A 20,249-nucleotide genomic window follows, 5' to 3' on the forward strand; every position below is an offset into this window, starting at 1 on the left:
ACCTGGTACACTGGTAGTCACAGTTTGCTCTAGTATAGTAGTTAAGAGCAAGAATTTTGAAGCTAAATAGCTGGGTTCAAATCCTGGTAACATCATAATACCTTGTCCAAGGACAAGAACAGTACTTTCTAGGACTTACTTTATCTGAAACATTGGACTAGTAAATAGCATTGACTTGAAGGAGTTATTGTCAGGATTATAAATGAATTAATTCATAAAAAGCACTTAATGTCAAAAGATATCTGCACCCCTATGTTTACTGCAGCATTATTTACAATAGCCAAGATTTGAAGCAACACAAGTGTCCACCAGTAGGTGAACAGATAAAGATGTAGTATTTATACACAATGGAGTATCACACAGCCATAAAAAAGAATAAGACTTGTCATCTGTGACAACACAGATGGACCCAGAGGGTATTATGCTAAGTAAAATAAGTCAAAGAAAGATAAATACCATACGATTTCACTTATTCATAGATCTAAAACACAAAACAAAAGAACAAAGCAGAAATGAAACCATAAATACAGACAACAAACTGGTAGTTGCCAGAAGGGAGAGAGGTGGGGCAATGAGCAAAGTGGGTGTAGGGGAGTGGGAGGTACAGGCTTTTAGCAATGTAATGAATAAGTCATGTGGATGAAAGGCACAGCAAAGAGGATAAAGTCAATGGTATTTTAATAACATTGTATGGTAACAGATGGTAGCTACCCTTATGGTGAGCATAACATAACATATAGAGTTATCAAATTACTATACTGTACTCCTGAATTTAAGCTAACATTGTGTGTCAACTTACTTCAATTAAAAATAAATAAAAAATGAAAAGTCATTTTTTTTTTTTTAAGATTTATTCATGAGAGACACACAGAAAGAGAGAGAGAGGCAGAGACACAGGCAGAGGGAGAAGCAGGCTCCATGCAGGGAGCCCAACATGGGACTCGATCCCAAGTCCCCAGGATCAGGCAGGCCCCGGGCTGAAGGCAGCGCTAAACCGCTGAGCCACCCAGGTTGCCCTGAAAAGTCATTTCTTAAAAAAAAGAAAACATAATACACTTAGTACCTGGCACATAGTAAGCATTCAATAAATGTTAACTCTTATTTGGAGACCAAATCCATTGGCTAGAGCTTAGGAAACAAAATGGTAATAATGACAATAATATTTCAGTTCTGTGGCATTTTGTGGCTTTCTGAGCCCTTCAACACAAAATATCTCATTTGTCATCTCTAGTCCTGGCACTGCCAAAGGAAATAGCATTTATTGTATCATTTAGCTAGGAAAGGCATAATTAATGAAGGCAAGAGTGGTGTAAAAAGCCTGTGATACTTCTGCATTGGTGTAAGCTTGTTGTTATGGCAACCATCCCCTGTCAACGACCCTTTTCCAGGCAGAGAGAGACCCAGTTTTGGAGCCGTCACAGCACATCTGTTTCTCTGCTCAGCTGATTAGCTCTTGTTTGCAACAACGAGCAGATGGAAGTAAAAACAAAAAAAAATTTTTTTCTAAAAAGAAGCAAATGTTTACTTTATCCACAAGTCTGCTTTCGAATACAGAAACAGACCTTTCTTTAGCTGTTTTAGGAAGATGCCATGTAAATTGGATCCTTAATATATGGGCTGCTTCTCTCACTGTAGGACTGCAAAGTGCAGTCAACTATAAATTACAGGTGATAGGTCCTTCGTGTATGTCTTTTAAAGTGATGTGTCTCATGCTTCAACTTCAGAGCATTCTTCCACTACATCTCTGCGTGTCTCTGTTGTCTGAGCTGTCTCAGCACACATTTTGCATACTGAACACCCTTTGTGAACACACTAAAGTGAAAGAGTATGGGGCTGGTGGGCTGGGAAGCCTGAATTCTGGGACCAAGACTGCTCTCAACTAGCACAGAGAATAGCCTCTGCCTGTCTTAGTTTCTTCATCTGTCAAATGGGACTTGCATCCCCATGCTCTCTGAAAAGCCAAACAGTTCCAGTACTTTCTAGGTATGTGGATTTGGGCATGACTTCTCCTATACACTTCTTTGAGCCTCACTTTCTTCAGTGGTAAAATGGAGAAAATAGCATCTAGTATAGAGAGCTGTTAAAATGACAATGTGTTAAGTATCCCTTAACCTGGTTCCTGATACATTAACGGATCCTCAACAAGTGGAAGTCTCCTTCCCACCATACATTTGCTTAGCCGGTGCAGTATTCAAACTATGTGACACTCAGCTGGCTCATGGCACTGAAGCTGGTCCTTGAGGTCCCCTGCTTGCCAGATATTACCCGTAGTGATCAAACCATTAGGAGATCTAGGGTGTCAGAAGGAAAGAGACAGGCACCTCTGGAGCACTCCAGGGGCCCTGGATGCCAGCCACTTACCATCCAGAATGGAAGTATTTCAATGTTTTACCAATCAGGCTGGCCACACCCATGCATATCACTTAACTATAAGGCATTATTCTAACAGTCTACAAATGTCCCAAATAAAAATATTGACACTTCTGTCCTTATTCCTGAGTTTTAGTCATTTACAAACAGCGTTTAATTCTTTGCTATATGTGATTGTGGGAAAGGAAGATGAAGGATCCATTTCCCAAACCCCCCACCATCACCATAAATACACATAAAGTAGACTTGTATCCCTTTTTGCTATAGACCAGGATGTTACCAGGCATGCATGTAATGCAAATACTAGCTGAGCAATACCAATCACTGACATAAGCTGTACTGGAAATCTTCTAGTTCAGTGGGTCACAACATTTAGATTCTAGTCACAGTTATCCACTTATCCACTTAAGAGTCCCTGGGCACTTAGCCTGGCATCCTCACAGATAGGTGTGAGCATTTAAAAAAATATATTTGTAAAAATTCTAAGCAAATGTGTGATACTATTACACATATTATTTATTATAAGAAATTGGCTATCAGGAGACATTAAAGGAGAAAAGAGACAATAAACATGGCTAATAGGAAGACGGTGCTAAAAATACATATATGTATGTCTAAGATACAGGCTAAAGTAAGAGGCAGGGAGACCAGAGGCTCAAAGTAATCAGAGGGTTGAGAGAGGTAACCTGAGTCAAACATCTCAGGAGATAATTAACACTTGGCTAGAGATCAGGTAGGACAGAAAAATTCTGAAGGTGCTGAATTGCTGAATACCCATGTGGGAAGGCAATCTGTCATGCTTAGTACACCAAGGACTGGTGTCCTTATGAGATGATGGCCATGTCAGGGCAGAGACACAGGAAAGTGCCTTGTGATTACAAAGAAAGATCCTGGAGACATGCAGCCACAGACCATAGAATACCAACAAACCACCAGACACTAGGAAGAAGCAAGAAAGGATCTTGGAGGCTCCAGAGGGAGCAAAATCCTGCTGACACCCTGATTTCGGACTTCTAGCCTCCAGAACTGGGAGATAATGAATTTCTGTTGTTTTAAGTCACAGTTTGTACTACTTTGTTATGACAGTCCTAGAAAACTAACACAGAGAAGACAGCCTCTAACCCCAGAACAGGAAGAGAATCTTAACACAGGATCAGCCTCATGGAAGTAAAGGGGGATGTCTGTTTGTACCAGGGGTACTTTCCCTGGTGGTTACTGGGATGCTGGAGCCACTACTGCCCCTCAGATATTCACAGGCAAGGTTGTCACAATTGCCCCCAAGTTAGTCCCTCAGAGAAGCCATGCAGGTTGCAGTGGTCACAGCCTGGATTATTGATGGCTTCACGTAGCTGTTGAACCAACAAACTGCAACCACCAACCTCTGTCCTTACTCAAGAAACTTAATTTCCTATTAAGTCACTTTGCTTAAGGTAATCTGTTAAATACAGTTTTCTATGTGGAGTGTTTTTCTTTCCCTCTTATCTTCTCTGAGTCATAGTATGAAGTACTATCACATAATGGGCACCCCTAGAATTTTTCTTATTTTATATTGCTGAGTTGATACTTTTACCCAGTATTGTTCAACTTTAGTAGTATCCAAATCGGGCAGTGAGAGGGAATAAGTGAAGAGGGATGACAATCCTAGAGTCAATTTATGCTGCAGCTTTGAGCTGCCCCAGTGAACTGTGCATCTGGACTGCTCATCAACATGTGATTGTGGTATGGTCACATTCTATTACCTACCTGGTTTGGAGTATAGCCTATTGAAGCTATTCAAGCTAGTGAAATAAAAATGGAAATAAAATTGGGAAAAGAATCATTTGGTTCCATTTCTCAAAATTAGATAGAATCAAGGATATTTCAGCTGTATTTTCAAAATAAAAGTGCTGGTCACTTGCAATGATTTCATTCCACTGGTACTGGCTCTGCATGCATTGTTGTCATATTTAATCTCAACACCACTTATTCACACTAGAGAAGTGAAAGCATATTAAAATCAATATATTGTACAGGCTGTTATATGAAGACAATGTTCATCTGAACCACTGCTGATTATCTACTTTCAAGAACTGCTCTTTGACCCAAAGCTTTGCTCACCAGGGAGAGTATAAACGTTTGTGGAATCAAACTGTTGCATGGAAGATTATTCCTGTGGACATTCTTATGGAGAATTATGATGCAAAAAGAAGCATTTTTGGAAAAAGTAATTCTCCATTTAGAAAATAAAAACATGAGGGATGCGTAGGTGTCTCAGTGGTTGAGCAGCTGCCTTTGGCTCAGGGTGTGATCCCAGATTTCCCGGATTGAGTCCCACATGGGGCTCCTTGCATGGAGCCTGCTTCTCCTCCCTCTGCCTGTGTGTCTCTGCCTCTCTCTGTGTGTCTCTCATGAATAAATAAAAATCTTAAAAAAAAAAAAAAACACATAAAAAAACATAAGGATTGTGTAGGCTTGAGTCCCAAGAACTGCAGGCTAGGACCCAGAGCATACCGGGCACAAGCACACATCCTGAGAGAATCTTTGAGGCATGCATGAGCAATCAGGCACTTGCTGCCAAAAGGCACTGTCCAAGTCTCCACACTGCCATCTGCCTACTTCAACTTAACCACTACAGCAGTAGAATGCCATGCTGGCTTTTCCCTGCTGAGAACACAACTGGTTCCAGACAATCCGAGGCTCACCACAGACCACTAAACTGCCCCTTACAGAAACATTCCACATATTTTTATTCAACCTGGCTGAAACTGAAGTCACAAACACCTCTTGAGAAATGTAGAAAGCCAAGAGCAGTCTTCTCTTATTTACATTGTGATTCTGGGAACACCAGCTTCCTGTGAGTTAGAACAACACCATCTCTGTGTTATGTCACCCTTCAGTTATGCTTTAATAACAGATAGATCAAAATCTACAGAGAAATTTGTTAATACCAAAGCCTCCTCAAACTACCCTCAAAATTCATCTTCTCCTTTGGCTTCTTTTTACTAATGGATTCAATTATCCAACAAATGCTTATTGAGCTTATTCTGTATCAAGTTATGCTTTAATAACAGATAGATCAAAATCTACAGAGAAATTTGTTAATACCAAAGCCTCCTCAAACTACCCTCAAAATTCATCTTCTCCTTTGGCTTCTTTTTACTAATGGATTCAATTATCCAACAAATGCTTATTGAGCTTATTCTGTATCAAGCACTATGATGAGAGCTGGACATCCCTAGACCCTGCTGACAATTACAATGGGATGATCGCAGTATGCTAATGGACGCTGTAAAGGCTGCAACAGAAATTTAGGGATAGGAGCTTCAGTGTCATCCAGGGATTAGGGAAGGTTTCCTATAAGAGAGAGATGCATTTGAGCTGAGACTTGAAGATTGAGGAGGCATGTTTCAGTGTTCTGAGGGCTACTCAAGAAGATAAAATGCATGAAAGGATTTAAAGGAATGTTCTATCAACATGGATTTGGCGTAAACTTGTTGTTTGTTCACTACTCTTGAGGCTTAAGCACAAGTAAATTGGAGAACAGTAACCTGCGATGAGGCTGGATAGGGAGAGAGAAGCTGAAACATGAAATGCTCTTTGTTCACCATCCAAAGAAGTTTTGATTCTGTCCTACAGGGTTTCTCAAAGTGGGATTCACAAAGTCCCTATGAAAATGTTTACATTTTTGTAGCAATGATAATTTTATTAGCAATAAAATGGGAGGAACAGTGATAACATATTCCAAATCATCTGGATGACCATTTGCCTCACAATTTCAGTACCCCTATTTATGTTTAGTTATTAAATAGGCATAAGCCAACAGAAATGTACCAGTTAGAGACCAAAGGGATGCTGTTTGAACAAAGATCACACTAGCTGAAATAAAGTCAAGTGGTGGGAGAACTGGGTCACCACATGGTACATAGTAGTAAGTATAACAAAGTAACTTAAAATAATACATGCTGTCATGCTCTAAAATACAGTCATACTACAAAGGACAACTGAGTTTCATAAAATAGTGTCATTTGTCTCATTAAGTTAAAAGTGTTTATTTGAATGATACCGGGTTTGTTGCTTTTTCATAACAAATTTTTTCCTTTTAGTTTTATAGTTCTATAAATATAAGGCACAAGGAGTTTATATCTAGTTTAATGTTTTTAGAATCTTAAATAAACATTTAACATTTGCATAAACACTGGAGTCTGCAGGGCTTTTCTTTTTCTCCAAAATGGGCCAATCCATTACCCAAAATGGGCCTATCCATTACCCAAGTATGAAAGAGGACCACAGACAAACTTTCATCAGTTGGTGTGAACTGATTACTTTGCTAGGAGACCACCTGCACAGTCTCATAGAAGAACAGCCATGGGGACAGAATGAAGGTAGGGCCTCTAGGGGGTTGACTGCCTGAGTCCTCTTATTAAAAGCATCCATTTCCTTAAATCCAGAGATCTGCTCAGGGCACAGGCCTTAGTACTGTGGAATTAAATGCTGACTAGGTAAGCAAAGCTGTACCAGTGTTTCAGGGTAAGTCTTATCTGGCTGGAAAATTCCCCAAACTACTACATACATCATCTCACAGAGGGTGAGATGCCAAAACTAAATTAGAACCAAATCCCAGGTTTTACTAGAGATCCAAAAAAGTACACAAGAGAAGCTGCTATCTACCTGGTAACAAAAAACAACCAGCACCTCTGCATATAGTGCTGTACTCCGCTTGGAGCTTAAATCTTTCTCATTACCAAGCATGTGTCACTGAGCTGCACTTATGCAGGGAAGGTGACCTTTTCTAATTTACACAAAGGCTGGGTGAACTTGCCAAGCCATGACCTGTCTCCAGAGAGGGCTGCATTTTCTGGAAGCAATACCTTTTTCTAATTGCATGAAGGTAACCTATAGGCTAGCTATGACTTAACCCTGCTTTTCTGAGATTATGTGTCTCATTATCACTCCCCAAAAACAGAACTTACAGTTCTGAAAATTCTGTGAAGCATATGACTTTCCCATAAAAAGGAATAGTGCCAACACACTCAACAAACATAATAAATGCCTTCTGCCTACCTCAGGAGCCATCCAGAACGGGGTACCAACAGATGTGTTTCTCCGTAGACGTGTACTGGTGAGTTGAGCTGAGACACCTATAAGAAAAGGGTATTGTAATTCAGCAGAGAACAGAGGAGGATGCTAGACCAGAAACTGGCAAACTTTTTCCATAAAGGCTCAGATGGTCAATAGGCTTTGAAAGCCTTATTGTCTCTATCATAACTACTCAAATCTACCAATGGAGAGCAAAAAAGCAGTCATGGACAACACAGAAACAAATGAGAGTAGCTGTGTCTCCATAAAAATTTATTTATAGATGCATATAATTTTCACTTTTGAAAATTTTGATCTTTTTTCCCCAATCATCTAAAAATGTAGAAACCATTCTTCTTTCACAGGTCATATAACAAGAGGCAGGTCAGATTCAGCTGACACACTGAAGTTTGCCAATAACTGTGTGGGAGCACTTACCACTCTATCTAAATCATTTGAATTTTTTTTTCTGCTAAAGAACATTCCTATCTGTATTGCTACAAAACTGGAATCAAAAGAAAATACCAAGAGGCACCTGGGTGGTGCAGTCGGTTAAACATCCAATTCTTGGTTTTGGTTCAGGTCATGACCTCAGGGTCCTGAGACAAAACCCCATATCCAGCTCCAAGCTCAGAGGGGAGTCTGCTTGAGATTCTTTCTCCCTCTCCCTGCCCCTCCCCCAACGTATGTGCATACTCTTTCAAATAAATAAATAAATCTTGAAAAAAAAAGAAAATATCAAAAACTAAACCCAAAATATCTTCCTATTATATTTCCAAACTATTTCAGGTGATTTCTTTCTTAAAATGGTGCTTCATTTTATGGAGAAAAAAAATCGGCATGTGTTATCTATAATAGAGCATCAGTGTAAACATAAAAAGGTTTTAGTCCCTTATCTTACCTTGAGGCCTGGAAACCTGGCAAGAAAACCATGTTTGCCAAATGGAAAAAGAAGTTGACTAATAATATTATTATCTAGGGCTCAGTGCTAAGGACCTGAATTTTAATATAATTCTAACGTATTTTATCTATCGTAGTTTTCAGACAGCTTTTGTCTTTATATAACGCGTGAATAAAGTAGAAGTAAAGATGTACTGGATTAGGAGTCAGAAAACCTATTTTCCATCCCAATTATGCCTTTCCCTAATTGTATGACCTCAAGCAGATCCCCTCACTCTGAGCCTCAATTTTCTTATTCTCAAATTGGGGATAATGATACCTGTTACATCTAACACAAAGGATTCTTCTAAAAGATCAAATAAGAAAACGTATGTGAAATAACCTAAAAATTATAAAATATTTTACAAATATAAGGTATTCTTTTACACCAAGCAGAAATCTAAGGCAGCCATTAACAGAATAACAAGCATTGCTACTAATGCTATTGATGATGAAAACTTAGAAACCTGAATCAGGCAGAGATTTGTCATGGGTTGTTTTGGATGGGTGGCTGCCGGACGTTACATTCTTTATTAGAAATCCAAAGAGGGCTCTCTAAACTCTATTGGCCATGGATAATTTATTTTGCCAAATTCTCTAGTATAATTTTGTTTATTTGGTTTTTTTTAAATATTTTATTTATTTATTCATGAGAGACAGAGAGAGAGAGAGAGAGAGAGCGCGCGCCAGAGACAGAAGCAGGCTCCATGCAGGGATCCCAACGTGGAACTCCATCCCGGGTCTCCAGGATCACGCCCTGGGGACTGAAAGCAGTGCTAAACTGCTGAGCCACCAGGGCTGCCCTATAGTTTTGGTTTAAAAAAAAACTTTACTTTTCGGTTTTTAATTTCTAGAAATTTCTTTTGAAGCAACTGGAAGTTTAGGATGTTCTACTAGCAAGATTAGGAGACTCACTTCAAACCACAAAACTGGGGAGTAGATTAAATCAGCATGAATCCCCATCCTCATCCTTCTAGGCTCTCTCACTATACATTGACTGCCCTTCAGATCAAGTGTAAAATATATCTCTAATGTTATCCACAGCAAATTCATAGGTTACACCATTCCTTATATAGAAGGAGGAGCATAAGACTTGAACAAAGTATCCCTCTGCTAATTTTCTTTTCTTACCCTATTAGAAAATAAACCAATACACCTAAAGTAACTTCATTTATTTCTGAGTTATTTCTTCTGAACAAATCATTCACTGATACATTTTAAAACTGAATTCTTTCTTAAGAATAAAACAATGGATATTCAAAATCAATCTTTTCTCCTATTATTTTACATTTATAAAGAACATTTTAAAAAGTGCTTCTGTAAATGTTTTCTCATTATTTGTAACAATCATACTGAAGTACTAATTGTTGTTGAACACGTTTAGAAGATTAGATCAGGGGATCCCTGGGTGGCTCAAGCGGTTTAGCGCTTGCCTTTGGCCCAGGGCGCGATCCTGGAGTCCCAGGATTGAGTCCCACGTCAGGCTCCTGGTATGGAGCCTGCTTCTCCCTCCTCCAGTGTCTCTGCCTCTCTCATAAATCTTTAAAGAAAAAAGATTAGATCATTCAATAATTTATAAAGGAAAACCAAATGGTTTGTTGGTTTGTGAATATCAATATATGAATGTTCCAAGGAGATATTTAATAGGTCGCTGGCCTTAGGTAATATTGCTCTGCATTTCCTCTCACACTTCCATTTCCTGTTAATGTTTCCAGTTGAACCAGCCTCACATGTAGCTGCAATAATCACAATTTAAAGGGATGTTAGCTGCCAGACCCAAAGGACTATTTTACCTTCTGCTCACTGGGAGTAAGAATGCCTGAGGCTAGAAAGAGTCATTTGAAAGACCAAACTGCTTTCTTTTCATATGCAAAAGAAGAAATGACGAAATGTAAATTACAGACAACAGCCCTGAGACGTAAAATTCTTCCCAGAAAACCTAAGTTTTTCCATCAAATTCTTCTTTTGAAACACTTTTATTTTCTATCTTTAATAAAACTGCTTCTAAAGCTGAAAATAGATTAACAAACAGCATCTCCTAGGGTGATCCATCTGGTAAACCCCCCACTCTCCAGTCTGTTTGACTGGAAAAGTCCCTCAGCCTATGGGATAGCAGAGAGGCCCCAGTCTTCTGAGACTGCAATAAATTGTTGCCTTGGGCTAAAGTGCACACATCATGAAAACAAACGACAAGCAGTCATTACCAAAGTCAACGAGCTTAACTCCTCCTTCTGTTGTCAGAAGAATGTTATTCCCCTTGACATCACGGTGGATGATTCGGTTATTGTGCAAATGCTGAAGACCCTGCATAGTATCGCACCACCACCAAACAACAGGAAAGAGAAAGGGGAAATTTGAATGGTTATTTTAAAACAATTACCCTACCTTTAAAAATCCAATCAACATCCACATTTGGCTACACCTCCCTGCTGTTATACACCTTGCATATTACCGGGCCATTTCCACTTGTTAATACACAATGGTGATCAGTGATTACAAATTGCCCCCTCTAATGTCATCCCCAGTTTGATGGTTCTTACCAAGAGGGCCCCATATAAGATGTAGGAGATCATTGCTTCATCCAATCGCTGGCCACACCTGAGTAGACCTTTGACAAGCTCCGTGACTGAGCCCCCATTACACAACTGCAAGAGGAGGTGCCAAGGAGAGAGATACAGCAGGAGAACACATACAAAAGAAAAAGAAAAAGATGTTAAGAAGAAAAACTGCTTATTGACCTGATGTAGTAAATTTACAGATCACAAAACTCCAGGTTGGAATAAACTTCAAATTTACATTATATAGTCAAACCTAGTGTATTTATGTGTATTATTCAGGGTAATGATTTATAAGTGAAAGTACATGTCAAGTAAAATATAAAAGTACAAATTATTTAGACATTTGAAAGAGAGCATATGAGTAATCATGGTGGCTTACTGGATATTTTTCATTTTACATGAATATTGTCTATTAAAAAAAAACATGCACATATTTTAAGGATAAGAGAAGACCAGAAGAGGCAAAGATGAATGCTGTTGACATTTTGGGAGGAAATGAATTTCATTTCAAACCCTCCTGTCTCCAGGGCTAGCACTACAGGCATCAGAAGCCCCACAGCAGTTCTTTCTAGAATTGCCATTATATGTCAGATTTATGGGGTAGAGTTGCCTCATTTGTGCATATAACCTTCTCATACTCAACCTTAGGCATTCAGCAACTTTATGTCCTTCTTTTTCTTCTGTAATGAAAAACACTGTAAAAGTATATCTTGCATATTTACTCTTTAAGTATTATACATTACTGAGATTTGAGAGTAGATGAGCCAAGCATACTATACTTTCATGGAAACTTAAGAGTTTTCAAGGATAATTTTTACTAACTGTAGAAGTCAATATGCAGGTATGGGCTTGCTACCTGCCATCTTAAATCAAAGGTTCTATTTGTTTTGAGCAGGACATGTAAATACCCTGAAATTGTAGGTAGCATGTTGTATACACATCTTGCATTTTTTCTGCTGAGAAAATTCAGAGCCTTCTTCAGATTCTCAGAGCCATCCTTTCTTTTATAAGACCCCACTTTAGACCTAGGTTTCCTTCTGGTACTTTGCGATTTGGGAGAGTTAACTAGTGAACAGTGAGGGGGGTCCCCCTGGTTTGTGTCTGCTTGAGTCAACTGGCTTTTCATAAACAAGGAATTATGAATAAACACAGATTAGCACCTTTCTTTTTTTTTTAAAGATTTTATTTATTCATGAGAGACACACACACACAGAGAGAGGCAGAGATAGAGGCAGAGGGAGAAGCAGGCTCCATGCAGGGAGCCCGATGTGGGACTCAATCCCGGGTCTCCAGGATCAGGCCCTGGGCCGAAGGCAGTGCTAAACCGCTGAGCCACCTGGGCTGCCCGATTAGCACCTTTCTTAAAAGAAGACAACTCTTTATCAAATAATACATTAGGATCTATTTCACTATAATTATGAATACCGTCTACGGCCATACCACCCTGAACGTGCCCGATCTCGTCTAATTATAAATACCTATAATGTTTTAACAAAGGTGAGATGTTTTTATTTGACCTGTGTATCATTCCCTGCTACATACATGGCAGATACCTTGCATACACATTAACAATCAAAATAACCTAGATCTGAATCTGCCAATTTTTTTACTATTTAAATTGATCAAAAGTAATAGTATATGATTAAAAATCTAATACAGAATTAGCAATCTTTAAAACTACAACAAAATTACTATCAGGAATGATTTAGGAGGCACCTTAAAAGCAGCGAAATGTATTGAAAGCTACGATGGTCCCACCAATTTGCAGTTAAAGTGTCCTTGGAATCTAGCCTTGGAATTACCAACGTCAGATACAACTTGTAATTCAACACTGATCACTCTGATGGTACTAACACTGAGTACCAGGGTAATGTCTTCAAAGGATTCCACATTCTTTTGATTATGACAATGTTTTACATGACCCCAGACATGCAAATAACATTCAATATTCAATCTAATATCCCCTTCGGCAACGAATATATTTTTAGTGCCATGATCTGTATTAAAAGCTAAGCTTTCAACAGACAAAAATAACTTTCCAGAACTCCTTAAACTAGAATCTATATTTCAAGGAACAGATACTAGAGAACTGATGAGAGTCAAATGATGATCATGACATGACAGAAGGGAAGTTCTGAAGAAAAAGAAAAGCCCTTCTGGAGCTGGTGACCTAGAGCTTGGAAAGCTTGAGAGAACAAGATGGACATGACAATACTACCACTTGAGGGGTTCTAAACAAGGGCACAATTATCATAGAAACTTCAGGGCAGCCCGGGTGGCTCAGCAGTTTAGCGCCACCTTCAGCCCAGGGCCGGATCCTGAAGACCCGGATGGGGATGGGGATCTGAGTTCCAAGACAGGCTCCCTGCATGGAGCCTGCTTCTCCCTCTGCCTGAGTCTCTGCCTTCACTTGCTCTCTGTGAAAGAAAGAAAAGAAAATAGCCCTCTTTTCATTTGTAAATCTAAGGGGAGACCTCTTCACAGGAACCTCTTGCCAACAAAGGGGTGTCCATGTTGAATGGAAATGGCAGTAAGAGAGCGAGGCTGACCAAGGCTGGGATTTTAACAGTTCCCTACAGCTCACTCAGGACTTACAGAAGATTCAGAACTTTATGCTCCATCTGGGGACAGGAACAAGACTAGAGTATAAATGAAAAAGACAAAGAGAGTGAGGACCTCAGGATAAGAAGGAATATCAGAAACCAAGGACATGGGGAGAAACCAAAGTCAGATAGTACAGGGACTTAGGGGTCACCACACAATTCAAAAGGCCCCTGTCCTCACTGCTATAGCTTTACATGAGCATCTGTTGTACCTAGATCCAGATGCCACCCAGGGAGGGAGAAGGAAAAATGGAGAGTAAAGAAGAGGCTCTAAAGAAACTGACCCTTAAGCCAAGACACCTGCACCCCAATGTTTATAGCAGCAATGTCCACAATAGCCAAACTGTGGAAGGAGCCTCGGTGTCCATCGAAAGATGAATCGAAAAAGATGTGGTGTGTATATATATATATACACACACACATATACATACAATGGAATATTATAGAAACAATGAATACCCACCATTTGCTTTGATGTGTATGGAACTGGAGGGTATTATGCTGAGTGAAGTCAGTCAGCTGGTCAGCTGGAGAAGGACAATCATCATATAGTTTCACTCATACGGGGAATATAAAAAATAGTGAAAGGGATCATAGGGGAAAGGAGAGAAAATGAGTGGGAAAAATCAGAAAGGGTGACAAAACATGAGAGACTCCTAACTCTGGGAAATGAACAAGGGGTAGTAGAAGGGGAGGTGGGTGAGGGGATGGGGTGACTGGGTGACGGGCACTAAGGGGGGGGAATTGACAGGATGAGCACTCGTGGTATATGTTGGCAAATCGAACTCTAATGAAAGAATATACAAGAAAATAAAAATAAAAATAAACAAACTGATCCTTTACCCAAAAGGTTGAGCTTTGACTTAGACTCTGAGAATGGGATATAAATAGTAGATTTTGCCCCTTATCAAAGAAGTCACTCAGTTGAACTAAGTTTAACAGAATGAATTAAGATCAGTTGTCTCTTCTAGGTAGGCTGGGGGCTCAAGAACAAAGTTCAGTTATTGAACAAAGTTACCTCCTTGTTCTTAAGTTTGTGACTGTCCAGTTTATGACTTATTAGTCATTCATGAATTCAACACAGTCCCTGATCTCCAAAAGCTCACTACCAGTAACGGACACGAGTAATTAGGATATAACATAAGGAAGGAGGGGTGTGCCTAAGGGAGTGTGGTGACACTAAAGAGGGAATGGTGGCCTCTGCTGAGACAGGGTGAGGAGGACACAGACTATAAAATCTTCTTACAGCATGTAACATTTATAATGAATTTAAAAGACAAATGAGTTTATGGTAGATGGACAAGAAGGGGAATTCTAAATAATCAGCTACTGTTGGAACAAAGAGCGCAGGGAGATGGAGAAGGAAGATGGGGAACAGGAAATGACAAGTGTGCCCTGCTAAGGAGTACAGATTTTATTATGATACACACATGTATTATAATACCACAGGACAGGAATGGTAAGCAATCGGCAGGTTTAAGGCAAGAGGTCTCTATTCAGATTTGTAGTCTGAAAGACCTGTACAGCAGACTGGAGAGTACACAGAACAGGAAGACAACAGAAAATGGACACCTGCTAGGAGGTATAGAAGCATGAAAGGAAGTCATGAAAGGAAGGGTCAAAAAGTCAAGAGTCATGAGGATGAAGATTCAGAGACAGATACAGGAGGCTTTTATGAGATAGAATCTGCTATAATTTCTGGCCAACTGGATGCAGACAGTGAAGAAGACAGAGAGCCCAGGGATCTTATGAGACTAAGGGAAATATCAATAAAGTTCTTTGATCCTCTAAAGCCTAAGTGATGAGGGAGCAGAGGGCAGGCTGAGGGCAAGGCACAAGCTAACACCCTGCACCCTCCCTCAGTGGTTTATATGTAACATTCCTCATGCACTTATGGCTGCCCTACAACAAAGGAAAGGGAAAAACAAATGGTTAACTGATAGAGATCGCAATCATGCAGGACAGGAGTCTCCATCAGTTTGCAACTGTCTTGATGATTTACAAGAAAAAAGCAATCTCAGGAAAACTACAGACTCAATTTCCTGGAGACCTGTAACATCACCCTCCCCTCCAAGGATAGAAAATCGTATATAATTGTCACACCTCACACGCCCAGTGCAGCTCTTTCTGTCCACAGGTCCTGTTCCCATGCTTTAATAAAATGGCCTTTTTGCACCAAAGACACCTCAAGAATTCTTTCTCGGCCATTGGCTTTGAACTTCACCACTTCAAACCACATCAAAAGCAGTAATAGGAATGCGAGGCACTATAACACTTTCATCAGGACCTCCCCTCAGCCTGGCTCCTGTCTCCTGGAGGCATATGCTTTGTTGAATTGCAAGTACTCTATAAAACTCTACAAGAGAAAATTTAAATTAAATGCTGGGTGATGATCCAAGCTAACACAACCCTGGAATTTTCCCCCAAAACCTCATTTTAGTCTTTCCTGCCCTACTTTAATTGTGGCCACTTTTGCAACACAAGCCTACTCAACGATATCTTATATAGGTAGCCAACTTAGAAACTCTCTTCATAGCTCCTAGAACCTATAAAGGGAGATTAAGAGCAGCCATTTCGGTAGCAGGATCAAAACAAAGCTGTGGATTTAAAAACAACAAAAGGATCTTACTTGGTAGGTACCTTTTGTTCACTAAATGTCAGAGTTTAAGAACTGTGTGACTTCCTGTGATTCACAAAAAAAACATATAATTAAACGGCTCACAGCACCTTTAGAGGAAGCTGTCCTGTGAAATTGAAAAGCCCTCCAGTAAAGTTTTAAAGGGCAGCCCTGCGGGTTACAGAAGAAGGATTTTGGGTACCTGGTACAAAAAAAAAAAAAAAAAAAGGAAAGCAGGTACACACTGACAACTGTCCTACCTGTGTAAATGTTCAGTGAAATGAAATGAACATTTCAAAAGCATGACAAGACATTACAATTAAATGCATCAAATAAATAATCCCCTTAGAGTTGTAAGAAGGCAACGAACCCCCCCTGCCCCACCCCGAAGGTTGGCAAATGCAGCCCTTCATTCCCACCTACTCTGCCAGCCAGCAGATTCAAAAACAGAGGTGTGTCTCCATCCCTGCTTTCTTTCGTACGGCTTTCACATTGAGGAAATGTGGCAGCTGGATGCATCTAGAATTTAATGAGCATTTTGCTCCAAACCAAGAAAAATAGAAAAATCATTTATGTACCACATCTATTTTCCCAAACACCGTTGAATATTGATTCAATCACAGTATGTGCATTTGCTAAGATGGCCATAATTTCAAGCAATAAAATGTTCCTTGCTCAATAAGCCATCAACTTTCCTCCATGTTATTAAAGAATGGCCCATGCATTATAATCACCAGACCTTTATTCTAGTCAAAGCTCCAACTTTCAAGTAGATTCTGTACTGGCATGCTGATTTGACCTAGTCAGACTGCAGAATTAACAGGAATTTCTTTTCAGTGCCCTTTTGTTCAATGGATTTTAATCTTTCAAGGATTTTAGGTTATAGAGGACATAAAGCAAGGTCAAGAATCATCAAAATTATTCAGTAAGATGCCTTAGTGAGTAAGGAAAGGGTTAAGGTCTAGACAGAGAGAGATAGGAGGCTCCTGACCCCCCTGACTTGGCTCACACAGGGGGCTACCTGACCAAGCTCACAGCAATCTCAGAAGTGGAGAAATGCTGAGACAGACAAACCCAGGGATAATGGGAACAAACTACTGGCCCTGAATGTTAGAGAGTACTTTTTTTTTTTTTTTTTTTTTGACAGTTGTATTATAATCACAGAAAATGACAAGATCTCAAAGATGAAGTAAGCCAATAAGGATGTTATCAATAATACTTGCTCAAACCCAGATAGCACAAGAATCTCAAGGCCACAGCTTCCCAGTCAGTTCTCCATAAAAGACTGCCACTGAAAGCCCACAATGGCAACCCATTCATTTATATATATATATATGTGTGTGTATATATATATATATATATTTTTTTTTTATGGCAACCCATTCAGAACCCCTCTCACTCTAGAGAGCTTTTTCCTTCTGTTCTGCTTTCACTTTCATTTAGTAAACTCTCACTTTGCTTCACCCTTTTGTGTCTGCAAGATTTATTCTTCAACTTGTGAGACAAGAGCCCTGTATAACAGTAGAAAGTACTGTGTTGGACACTGTCCACCTCTCAGTAAGGCCAGAACAACATATTTCTCCACCACACCGTTGGGGCAGATAGTGTTCATTTTGCCAACACCAGGTGAAGTCAATGGCTTGCACCTACAATGAAAGCTATGTCACTACCACCCCAAGAGGTAGGTGGGCCCGGAGACTCACCTCCCATATCATCTCTCTCCAGGTCACATGCTTATTGAGGAGGGTGGTGGGTGGGCAGAGTCACTCCCACTCCTCAGCTTATAATTCTCTCTTGCTTTTGCTGAGCACAGTACATGTGCATAGGAGGCAACTCTGCTGCATTTCAAAGGTCCCCCTCTTCTCCACTCCCAAAGGTTCTACACTCTCCTCCTGATCCCCAGCAATCCAGTGACTCTCATTCTAGAACCCTGCCAGAAGCTAGCATCTGAAGCAGTGCTTGCTAACCATCTCTGGCCATCCAAAACGTACTTGTCCTATATCCCAATCCATCAGAGCCCTGCTACAACCCTGTTTTGTTAAGGTGATAAACTTGATTCATGCCACAGTATCAGTGGATGAAAATGGTTTAAAGTATAACACTTACAATGATATTCAGGCCTATGTTGGACTTAAACACAGGCCCTTAAATAAAGCAAAAACTGGACAAAGGTGTCTTCCCCCACTTCAACCTGGCTTAGTTACTGAACTTATACACAGGTCTCTGATTTAAAAAAAAAAAAAAAAAAAAAAAACTGATTTTTCTAAAAAAGCTATTTATTTTATCCAGTTTTAAAAATATTTTACTTAAAAAAAATATATTTTACTTTACAGCCTCATTTATGTGCTCTCAACTCCAAACCATTTAAGATGAACATGTGATTTGTGCTTAAATTAATAGTTCCTATCTGCTGAACATTTTATGCTAAAAGGAAAAAAGAGAAAAGTAGTTTATGCCTTAACACACACTAGGTATTTTTTCTGAGTATTATATTTTTCTTAAAGGTCTAAATTCCTATATTTAATTTAGGTGAGAAATAACAGGACTTACAGATTTTTAAAATTTAATATATTTTAAACTTATTCACAAATTTTCCAAAACATTATGATGTGTGTTTTCTCTCCATACCTTTCTAATGTAGTAGGTATCTGTCATGAAAGAAAGCTTTGGTTTACTTTCTGCTAATAATTAGTAATGAATTTCAGAAATGACACTTTTATTTGCTTTTCTTTTCAGAGTTGTGGTGATTTAAGGGGGTTATTAATAACATTTTTCTATCCTCTAGAATAGCTTCGCACTGGTCCTCTAACTTATTCAGGAAGGAAAGAACAAAAGTAACATAAATTTAATCTCCATATACACAGCAAGAAGAACAATATTAAACAGACCATAATTTTATTGTGTAAGTCTCCTAAAGCATGCCTTAAAAAAACAGCAAATAAAGCAAAATGGTCAAGGTGGTATGTAGACCATCATGGTCTTCCTGCTGTGTGTGTGTGTGTTTGTGTGTGTGTGTGTGTGTGTGTCCAGAAACTGCTGATCCCAGCCAGAGAAGCCGAGTCTGTGTTCCAAGGACCCAGCAGATGCATAGGCAGTAGCAACACATGATGCATAGCAGTAGCAACACATGATGGAAGAAAGGTTCTGAAGTGTGGTTCTCCACCCAGTTCTGCCACGTAACTCCTTCCCTGGAACTCCTTTGTTCCTCAAATGAATACCAGGGAGCTGACCTGAGAAAGGCCGAAGTTCCAGGCAGTTCTAAGAGCCCCGGAGTCCCTTTTCTATAAGCATATTGTAGGCTCTGGACATCCCTCACCACCCAGCAGCATGGCAAAGACATCCCACTCCAGGACAAGAAAAGATTGCACTGGACATCTGGTTCCCTGCACTACCAACTTTGGCATGGTCCGAAACAACTTGAAAAAGGTACAAATGTCAGCATATTGTATTGCTGAGATATGAATAATTCAGTATCTCAGGGCAGCCTCATTATCTGCCTGTGGTCATCCTAAAAAAAGCAAAGGATAGTCTGCAGGGGAGCATTTGCAGGAGGCTTAGTTCATAGTTCCGGGCTCCTTCTCATCTTTCAAGGCCATGCCCAGCCCTTTCTGGCTGACTTGCCCATACCTGAGGGGCTGATGTTCAAGCACTCCTCATCAGGAAAAGCCATTTATTCTCCAAGTGACCACAGATACGAGCAGCCCATCTGCCTACCTGGTCACATCAAGGGGAGAGGCCCCTTTTAAGGCATCAGAAAATTCCTGGAAGTTCCAGTTCTCCACATTTGAATACAGAGCCTCTATCAGTCAGGGGGTAAAAACCAACTGAATCTAAGATTTCTTATCACTGTACTTCCATTATTAAATTGTAATGAGGTTTAAAACATCTTAAAGAGCTGAAGAAGAATATAATCAGAGACCCTAGAAACCATACTTTCCATGTCCCAAGAAAAGCAGCATTTTAAAAATTAATGTCATTCTAGAGCTCATCAGCAGGATAAAAGATACATTCTCAGGGAGAGGGTAGGGAATAATAAAATCCAAAAGAAGATACTATAACAATATGTTATATGACAACCAGCCAACCAAACAGACAAAGATGATCTCT

The 20,249-nt window shown here is 39.7% G+C and overlaps 1 protein-coding gene across 13 annotated transcripts in view; it reads right to left on the minus strand.

Annotated features, from left to right (window-relative positions):
• MYO3B (myosin IIIB) overlaps positions 1 to 20,249 on the minus strand; it is a 425,769-nt gene that overhangs the window by 383,370 nt on the left and 22,150 nt on the right. For 11 of the 13 annotated variants that reach the window (XR_012023941.1, XR_012023944.1, XR_012023942.1 and 8 more), the window contains 3 exons: positions 10,905 to 11,009; positions 10,569 to 10,668; positions 7,411 to 7,487 (listed from right to left, as the gene is read on the minus strand). Coding sequence is in view for 9 of the 13 variants with exons in the window: in XM_072811357.1 (XP_072667458.1) it covers positions 7,411 to 7,487; positions 10,569 to 10,668; positions 10,905 to 11,009 (282 nt within the window). In the remaining 4 variants the exon portion in view is untranslated. Of the gene's footprint in view, positions 1 to 7,410; positions 7,488 to 10,568; positions 10,669 to 10,904; positions 11,010 to 12,638; positions 12,981 to 17,845; positions 18,036 to 20,249 lie in introns of those variants that run through there. The other 2 variants (XM_072811362.1, XM_072811364.1) reach the window with 2 other exon arrangements.

This window comes from Canis lupus, chromosome 34 (genome assembly GCF_048164855.1).
Source record: "Canis lupus baileyi chromosome 34, mCanLup2.hap1, whole genome shotgun sequence".
Classification (NCBI taxonomy): domain Eukaryota; kingdom Metazoa; phylum Chordata; class Mammalia; order Carnivora; family Canidae; genus Canis; species Canis lupus.